This window comes from Cibotium barometz, chromosome 63, assembly GCF_041138505.1.
Source record: "Cibotium barometz isolate CiBa-2024 chromosome 63, ASM4113850v1, whole genome shotgun sequence".
NCBI lineage: Eukaryota > Viridiplantae > Streptophyta > Polypodiopsida > Cyatheales > Cibotiaceae > Cibotium > Cibotium barometz.
The window spans coordinates 11502420-11512358 of NC_141108.1; the positions used below are offsets into that span (position 1 = coordinate 11502420).

General features: G+C 42.2%; 1 protein-coding gene across 1 annotated transcript; it reads right to left on the reverse strand.

The window, feature by feature from the left end:
* Positions 1-1602: 1602 nt before the first annotated feature.
* On the reverse strand, positions 1603-3348 carry LOC147603683 (large ribosomal subunit protein eL30). Its single transcript, XM_086795869.1, has 5 exons — positions 3192-3348; positions 2360-2465; positions 2151-2252; positions 1958-2026; positions 1603-1803 (listed from the first exon to the last, which is right to left on the reverse strand). The coding sequence occupies exons 1-5, from the start codon at positions 3210-3212 to the stop codon at positions 1766-1768; spliced, it is 336 nt and encodes a 111-aa protein (XP_086651995.1). The 5' UTR covers positions 3213-3348; the 3' UTR covers positions 1603-1765.
* Between the last annotated feature and the right edge of the window lie 6591 nt (positions 3349-9939).

A 9939-nucleotide genomic window follows, 5' to 3' on the forward strand; every position in this document is an offset into this window, starting at 1 on the left:
CTGCAGAGACGATGCACTATCACAAATCAGAACAGTCAACCTCAGAAGGTCTCCCTCTCTATCTCGAGATCATGCATCTTTGTGCCTTCCCGTTAGGGGGGGGGGGGGGGGGGAAGTAGCTAAGAAAAGGCTGCTCCAAATGCTTCATGTTTTCATTGCAGAAATGGAAGCTCCAGATTTACGCAAGAAATCAAAATTGGTGGTGCACTTACAAGCTATATAACAGAAGCCACTCCTAACCAGAAGGGATTTCGTCATCATCAAAACCCATCAGCAGCCATGCCATTACATGCTCTACAGAGCATAGCAATGCCTGCCACCATCAGCAGCCATGCCATTATATCAGCAGCCATGCCATTACATGCTCTACAGAGCATAGCCATGCCTGCCACCATATGGGATTTTGTTATTCATTAATCACGTCAAAACCCCTCAAAGGTAAACTCATATATAATTTATACTACTAAGAAGGGCTTCTCTTCAAGACAATACAAGAAGTTGTAGGGAACTATCTCCAAAGAACTAACCTCAGCATCACTCAAACAAAGGGGGGAGTAAAGCTAAGGTCTAAACCCACAGAGAATGGCGCATGCTCATAACCAGGACTGTAAAATTTTCTTTAAAAAAGTTTTCATAGCCACATGAAAAACAGGTAGATAGGTAGCGGTCAATCCAGAACACTACGAGATCCTTTTGAAAAGTTCCAGCAAACCATTCTTGCAGTTCTTATTTACTTTTCATACCCACGTATATCATCACATTCTTGCCGTTCGTGTCATTTTCGTTTATGTCCATGTATATCCATCTGAGACCGCCCTGGTATTGTACTCTCTCTCTCTCTCTCACACAAACAAAAAAAAATCAAAAAAGTGATGGTACATAACAAACACCACCCTTTCAACACAGAACCAGAGTAAAAATCAAGAAAAATATGTATGATGACAAAATAAACTGCCATGTGAAAAAACATTATTGCATTGGGAAACTGAACATAGTAATGAACAATTTATGCAGAAATAGTTGAAAACAAAATCAATAAAAACAAAAGGTCTATAAAAACAATATCAAGGGATGGCGCTAATCAGCTGATTGTTAAGTTTCAAATAAAAGAGCACTACTGAAAAGGCCTACACAATCAAATTGGACATTTGTGTCATCTGTAAATATAAACCCTCCAACTACAGTTCTTCCATAATCATCCAATAGAGAGAACCTTTAACTGAGTTCACATACAGGAGAGCATCCAGGTACACATTCTTAGACATCATGTTCTTTAGAATAAAGTGCTGCAGTGCACGAAATTATATGCGTCAGTGCAGGCAAGACTCGAATGCTGCAGGCCTACTGGAGACGATTACGAAGATGAGATGTAAAATCTACAACAACATACAGCACCTGATTTTGAACAAAGAATGCCAAGCTAGAAACATTCAAATGTGAAACAATAAACATAAACATGACATGCATTAGACAGACATAATGTTCAGTAAATTCTCAGCAAGAACCTAAACAGCAAGAATACCTAAATTGCTCACATTAAAGACCTTACACTATTAGCCACCACAACAAAAACAAATGATGAGACATCATGAACCCACAAGCTAAGCATAATAGTCATATATATCAGAAGTGGACAATTGCCAGGCCTCATCTTGTTTGTGCTTGTGACTTCACATCAAGCCAACTGTGGCTGGAAGAAATTGAAACACTACATCCCTCCACACCAGATTCTTCAAAACTGCAACAGAGACACCAAAAGGAACACCTACTCGGTTGGCATTGACCTAATAATGTCAGAATCACCTGAAAAAATGAGAGCAGAATACACTGAGTATATGAAAAAATCCATGGAGATCAAAACCAGGTCTTCAAATGCATAGGGCCCTCTATACAATCAGGTAATAAGCAACGAGATAAGAGGAAACATGACTCTTCAAATGAAAGACATTATTCTTACCAGGATCAGTGATGCTGAGGCAGCATACTCTATAGTATTTGCCACAAGCTGTGCCTAGATCCACATTATCTGAAGACAGTACAGTATAACCAAGACAAGGAGCAATAGAGGCATCCATCAGTAGTAGCACACAACATATATTACAAATCTTTGCTCCGGATGCAACTGAAGAGTGTAGAGATCCCATACTCACTTCCAGTGTAGTGGTGAACACCAGTTTTTGAAAGCATGGCATAATACTCAATTTCTGATTTCCTCAAGGGAGGGCAGTTGTTGGCAATAATAACCAACTTGCCTGCAGTGAAAAAATCAACCATAAAGACATGCTTGGTTTCACATAACAAACAACTAGAGATGGCTCTCATGTTATGCATCAGCTCACGGTGCTGATCCTCTCCATACCCTTGCCACCACGCAGTGACTTCAAGGTTGTCTTGTATCCCAGAGTGAACTTGCCGCTCTTCACGACAAGCGCAAGCCTATTGTTGATGCTCTCCTGAGCCTTTTTCTGCAAACAGAAGCGCAAACCAATTATACATCTACATTCTAATCTATCGCAAAAACACACACTTGTCTGCCTGAAGATTTTGAGAAGAATCTATGAATATGAGCAAAATACAAGGCATTCACAAACATCACACAAATCAACCATAGCAAACGACTCACGAATATCCCCAAATGACATGAAGCATAAGATTCCACAGCCTGATCATCAGACGTAGCCAGTACAGACACATGGGAAACCATGGCCAACATCAACCCGCGACATATAGACGAATGGAAAACCATGCCTCAGGGTCGTAAACACATGGAAAACTCATGCATGAGGTCATAAAACTTCTAGACACCTGAGGGTCACACACAGAGGACATCTAGACACATGGAAAACCATGCCTGAGCGTCATAAACACATAAAAAGCTTCAGACCATGACATGACTATCTGGTACAGCCACCACCATATACAAATGAAGACCTCCAAGAAGCCGAAACTAGCGATTAGTGCACACCCGCATTAGCTTCCCAGAAGGGTTTATGCATACGAGAACGGATCTACAATAGTAATCACAGTCCGATTAACGATGATCAGGCAAAGAGATTAGCGTCGGCAGAAATAACTAGGGTTCCACTTGTGATTTCCACCTCTCCTAACAGATTCTAACCCTTGAATCTTCGATAAACAGCTGATAGAAAGTAAGCAACGCTAGAGAAATGAAATGAAGAAGAGGAGCGTACTGTTTTCTTGGCGGCCACCATGGCTATTGTCCGTAGAGCTCGTAGCGTCTGCAGCGATCGTCGCGGAAACCCTTGACGAAGCTCTCAGAGATCTTTTAAGAGGACGCTCCGGCCCGCTTATAAGGGCTAGGGTTTTCATATATCACCTAAAGTTTCATCCCTAATGTCAAACCTTGGGAAATAAAAATTAAACTCAGTAAACCTCAAAGCATAACAATAAATAAAGCACCAAAACATTTTTTGAGTGTGGATTAATTAATTTATGCTAGAATGCGTAAGGGAGTTCTTTTTTTGTTGTGAGGTTTTTTGGAATTATATTAGAGCAGATAGCCTTTATTTGGCAACTTCATCATGTGCTACAAAGTGTCATACTCTCGTTGTACATGTCCGCTATCTTCCATGTGCTCCATCTTCTTCTCTCTTCTAGTTCTCTCTCTCTCATGCTTGCTCTCTTTTGCTCCACATGCTCTCTATTCCCCCTCCTTTGCAAATGTTGTCTCCACTGGGCTCTCTCTCGCTCAGGGTTCATGCCAAGCTCTAGCTCTGTCCTGCAGGACCTTGTCAGCTCTCTCTCTCTCTCTCTCTCTCTCTCTCTCTCTCTCTCTCTCTCTCTCTCTCTCTCTCTCTCTCTCTCTCTCTCTGCCTGCCTCGCTCTATGCTACTACTTATCGTGCATACAAGCTAAGACGCCACTTTCTCACATAGTAGGGGATGAAGAGCCTTCGTAGGGGAATGGGAGCAGATGCCCTATGCGAGGAGGACAGTGAAGTTAAGGCAAGCTAGGAGGAGGAGGAGGAGGGCGAGAGGCATGGGCTAGTAGGAGGAGGGTGATGGTAGAGGCAGAGGAGGGAGGTGTAATATAAATATGTATTAATTAATGCCATGTTAATGGAATTAATTAATACATATCAAAATTGTGTGAATATACATATCAACAAGGAGGCGGCTAAACGAGTTCATATAACACTTAGGTAAACCTTCAAAACATTAAAAAGGCAGCAAGCAAATTGAAGTAAGAGCACACAAGTATACAAAGTGTATAAGTAAGAGCACATAAGTATACAAAGCATAGCTTCCTCCTAAAGCATCACAAAAACACCATCTTGCAAATTGCTTATAAAGGAGTCACATAAACAAGCACTTCATAAATATCCTAGGCCATGTATAATTTAAACAATTTATCAATTGCATTCAAGGATGTGAACATTAGCCTACAATCATTTGAAAGTGAAGGCGATGCAATCTCCCTCCCTTCTCTATTGAAAACAGACCTTTAAGACATTTTGGCTCACAAAATCTTTGATAGCCTCCCAAAAGCTAAGATATGGTCATGTCCCTATTATCCACACACAATTGTCATTGACACCTTGAACAATTTGGTTTTCTTAGGAATTCAGTCATAGTTCTCAATGAATAAGAAGCAATCTCATTCTCACAAATGGATGATTTAAATGACCTTCTTCCTCCACACATTTGTAGCAGCATACAAGGACTCCTCTACATAAAATAAGATAAACTTATCAAACCGAAACAAAACATACATTAATAAAGACTCTTTAAAATTTATGAAAAATGTAGAGTACATAATAAACATAGATGCATCATAACACAAAGACATTCAAAAGCAGTACATGCATGGTGGTTTAACCTATACACATGAACATTTACTTGCATAAATACTAAAAGTCACACACATATTGATTGATTCTCTTAATGCACATGCATGCAAAAGAATAATGTTCGTACTTGCATCAATGTAAGAAAAATAAGAACATAGGAAAGAAACTTTCATATAACAAAGAAAAGACCATTCAAGTAAGAAAAATGCATCAACTTAAGAAAAATAACAACATAGGAAAGAAACACCCACAGAACAAAGAAAACACCATTCGAGAAACATAAGCACATAATAACAATGCAATGCAAGGGGGACAACATTTAGACAAGTAAGGTTATATAAACATGCAAGAAAAAAACATATTATGGGTATTATGAATTAATTTTTATGACGTTATGCCACAAATCATGTGGACCATACACAAGTGTAAAGTGTCTATAGAACCAAATTTGATCCCAAAGGTCATAAATTCATCTTATTGGGATGCCACAGAGACTCCAAAGGGTACCAAATCTATGATCCTCAAGCAAAGAAGATCATAGTGAGCGAAAATGTGGTATTTCACAATGAGACATATGAGATGCAAGGGGAGCTTCCCTTCTTAAATTAAGAGGGAAAGTTTATAGCTACGAAGAAGGAGCTTGGGGCAAAAACTTATCCACATAGTGAAAAGAGAATAAGAAAATATATTTGGAAAATTTTAGAGTATACCACACAATGGAAAAAAGTAGAGTGTTACGTCGTGGTAGTCACCGCCATAGCACAAGAGGTCAAGGAGCTCTAGGTCACCACCCAACCATAGAGGAATGTGGAAAAGTATCCACATTGCATGCTTATATAGTGAGGCGCCTCACCCCTAAACCTTGCACACTTCGCCACATGTGCTTCGGTGTGTGGACTCCATGTCCGATCAAGCTCTACCACCACCACATGCAACTCACGCATGCCGTTACGCTATGTGACATTACCCCCCCCTTCTAAAGAGTTTTCATCCGCAAAAACAAACTGGGAAAAGTTGTTGGTAAGCATATATAGTTGTTCTCACTTGAGACCTTTTCTGACCTATCCTTTCACTTAACAATTTCTCATCGGTACAAAGTACACCTCGTGTTTCGGTCTTTGAACCTAAGAATTCTCCTTGGTTCATGTGGAAGTGCAGTAACTCCAAGGACTCAAATACAACTTTAAGATAAACTATGTTGTCTTGGTGATACATTGTTTTCACATGCCATTGACATGAAAAACTAGGTGTACTTAAGAGCTCTCCGGCAACTCAAGTTTGTAGACTATGCTACCAACCATTCATAGACTATGCTACTAAGTATTTGTAGACTACGCTACTATGCTATTCTACCAACTTGTTGATTCTTCTCCTTGCATAACTCTACGGCCATAGGAGATCTAGACTAGAGTCCATAAAACAATGTAAATGGAGCAAATCTAGTCATAAACAACAAAAAATAGATTCCAAAGGTGAGAGTTACTCATCTCCATTAGATTGATTATTCAAATATGCACAAGCATATGCTCTAGAACCTCGTTGGGTTTTTAGTTTGACCACCATCAATCTATGGATGGTTGATTTCACTCTTACTTAGAGTGATATTTAACCTTTGAAGATTTTCCTTCAAAGATGACTATCAAACTTTCTATCTCACCCAACACTATATCTGTGTCGGCATGCCATATAGTTTATAGAGATGTTTGATATTAAAGAGCCTAGCGAAGAGCACAGATGTCTTCACATCTTTTAGTTGGAAGAAACTTGTCAACCTATTTACTCTTCCCTTTAAGAAAAGTTTTAATCCGCGAAAACAGTTCAGAAAGTTGTAAACAAATGTCTGTGTGTAGACCATATGGTCATCTATGCTTATAACTTCCCTAAGTACTACAACAAGGAAAGTAACACACATAACACATATTTTCCTTAAGTACTATGACTAAGGAAACATGCAACACTTGTGTTTCATCTGGAACACCAAACCATAGTTTCCACTTGCAACTATGAAAGATGTCAATAAAACACAAATTGCTACTAAGGCATTGAATAACATCATGCCTTTAGTATATGCCAGAAGTTCTCAAATCCTCAAGAACCTCATAAATTGAGTGTCAGGACTATGGTCCTACGGAAGTCGAACCCTAGCATAAGTTAATAGCTTTCGGAGTCTCGAGAGTATTATTAGTGCTAGCGGGGTTCAGGGGTTAATGGGCGTTAGGGTTTGGTCGATGTGTGTACACATCTAAGTTAGCACGGCTCTTAAGTAAGATGGGCGGCCGGGCTAGGAGGTGTGGACACAGGCCAGGGTTTTGGTACAAAACCCAACGAGAAACCCTAACTCGTCATTATATGGTTGGGAGGTGAACCGACTTCCACCCTCTCTTCTTCTCCACGCCCAGGCTATGGCAGCTTGAGGAAGACGCAGCCGTAGCGGAGGCGTTACACTGGTATCAGAGCCAGCGGCGGCGACCGACGTGACCTGCACGAGAAAGAGCTCAACGCCGCAGCAAAAGAAACGAGCGCAGCCGCCGCCCGTACGTGACCTACACGAGCGCAGTCGCAGCCTACGCGCCCCTGCGTGAACAGCCCACAGCGAGCGTCTCCGCCGCCTAGCCGTAGCGGAGGCGTTACACTGGTATCAGAGCCAGCGGGGCGGCGATCGATGTGACCTGCACGAGAAAGAGCTCAACGCCGCAGCAAAAGAAACGAGCACAGCCGCCGCCCGTACGGTGACCTACACGAGCGCAGCCGCAGCCTATGCGCGCCTGCGTGAACAGCCCACAGCGAGCGTCTCCGCCGCCTACCCGTCGGTCGTACGGCCGCCACAGCGGAAGCCTAAGGCGGCGACCAAGGCAGACCTCGAAGGCGATCGGTGAGCGATCGTTGGCGCGCCGTTGGCGAGCGCGCGAGAATTCTCCCTTATTTGAGTGGCACAAGGGGGAGGCTTCACCATCCAAGGAGTGGGGTTTTGAACCCACCACCTCAAGCTCCAAGGCAAGTGTGCTAGCCACTTCACCTTTTCACTTGTGTTGTTCTTCTCTTCAAAAGAGCTCTACTTATTCTTTCAAGGGAGGACACAAACTACAAGGAAAGTGACACAAACTACAAGGAAAGTGACCTTTTCACCTTCAACTTTCCTTCTTTCAATTTGTGAGAGGAGTTTTCTATGCTTCAAGTTTGGAAGTTTTTGGTGGACGGATCTTCAACGACATGCTACATGCAACACACTTTTTTGCATGCATGTGTTGATTGACGACTCAAGTGGTGATTTCTTCTCGATTTCTGTGCATGCAAGAGGAATTCTTCTACGACGCTTCAATTGGAGTTCGCTTTTGAAGGTAATCCGTTCTCTATTTGTAAGCACGTGCATACCATGGCCTCAGCGGAACCGTCTCATGTTCACTTCGATTTTGAGAATGATATGCATGATGTTAGTGAGGCACACCCTTTGGGTGGTGGTGTGGGTGATTCGCGACAGGCCATTGCGCCTGATCGGGATGACAACATGACCGATGCCGCAGGGGGTGCGAGTCCAATAGATGATTATGGTTTGGTAGACACGATAGAGTTTGGGCGTCTCACTTCAAGGGTAGTTGCACTTGAGCGCACTATAACAAATGTCAATACCAATCTCACAAACATGAGCACGCTTTTTACTGAATTTATGGCACGTTTTGCAAGTGGATCGGTGGCAAGTGGAGGGCCTATTCCGATAGTTATGCCTCCTCTTGTTCCAAATCCTATTGCACCATCTATTGCACCATCTGCAACGCAGGAAGGGGCTATGTTGAAAAACGTGAAGCCGCCTGTGTTTAAGGGAGAGGAGCGCGATCGTAACAAGGATGCGGTCCATACATTTTTACACAAGTGGACGGACTTGCATCGCTTACGCCGCACTTCTGCTGCTGTTATGGTCACTGAGACGAGTCTCACACTTGAAGGTAAAGCCTACAAGTGGTGGATGAGTCTACCTATTGAAACTCGCCCTAAGACTTGGGAGGAGTTTGCGGCAGCATTTAAAAAGGAGTTCTTACCGCAAAACGAGAAAGATTGGAGTTGGACAGCCTGGGACAAGTGCAAGATGGAAGGTCTTACACTTAATCAGTATGTGTCCAAATACCGTGAAGTCATTCTCAAGCTAGATGGTTTGGACGACTTTCAAAAGGTTCGTGGGTTTGTTAGAGGCCTTGATAAAGAATATCAGGCAAAGGTTAAAACCCAATATCCTAAAACTTTGGAAGCGGCTATCCAAAGTGCCCTTATCTTTGATGACACCATGGATAAGAAGGGCATGGATAGACCGGCCAAATTCAATGGCTCGCAATTTAATGCTAATAAGCGTAAACTTGCCAGCAATTCTACTGAAAACACAAAGAAGTCTAAAGGGTCAAGTGGTCCGTTGTCTCCACAAGACTTTGAACGGGCCAAGAAGGAGAAACTATGTTATCATTGCTTAGGTAGTGATCATGAGAAGAAAAATTGTCCACAGTTGCCTCGCAAGAATAAGGATAAGGAGAAGGTCAAGGAGAAGGCTGTACACATGGTGCAAACACTTCCCTTGGATGCTGATCCTAAGTATTCTGCGGTAGAGGTTTCGCACACTGCCGAGATGCATGAGTGTAATCTCACTACATCTATGTGGCAAGAGACAGTTGGACCACATGATTTGGTCCGTATGCATGGCTCCATTTATGGTCATCGAGTACGTATTCTCATTGATGATGGTGCCATGCACAATTTCTTGAACTATGCATTAGTTAAGAAATTAAAGTTGCCGGAGACAGAAAGTTCTCATCGTTATGTGGTGTCCACCATTCAGGGGGATGATCACGATGTGTGGGATACTCTAGTACGGCAAGTGCCTGTGTTTGTGCAAGAACACACTATGGTTCTTGACTTCCAAGTGATGAATATGTCTCGTGCGGATGTCATCTTAGGACGGGAGTGGTTGTATGGGTTAGGGTCATCACTCAAAAGGAGTTATGAACATAATACGTTTACGTTTGAGGCCAATGGTAAGCATGTTTTACTTATTGGGGAACGTGATGTACCCCCAACACCACTCATATGTAATGCCGAACTCTCTTTTTTGGAGCATAGTAATTAAATAGAAGAAGTCTATTTTTGTT

What these genes read in the sequence shown, in the direction of transcription:
- LOC147603683 (XM_086795869.1), bottom strand. Translation starts at nt 3,212, where the DNA reads ATGGTGGCCGCCAAGAAAACA. An exon ending in TGGTGGCCGCCAAGAAAACA is followed by an intron (nt 2,466 to 3,191) that starts GTACGCTCCTCT and finishes TTCTGTTTGCAG; the next exon opens with AAAAAGGCTCAGGAGAGCAT. An exon ending in GTCACTGCGTGGTGGCAAGG is followed by an intron (nt 2,253 to 2,359) that starts GTATGGAGAGGA and finishes TTTTCACTGCAG; the next exon opens with GCAAGTTGGTTATTATTGCC.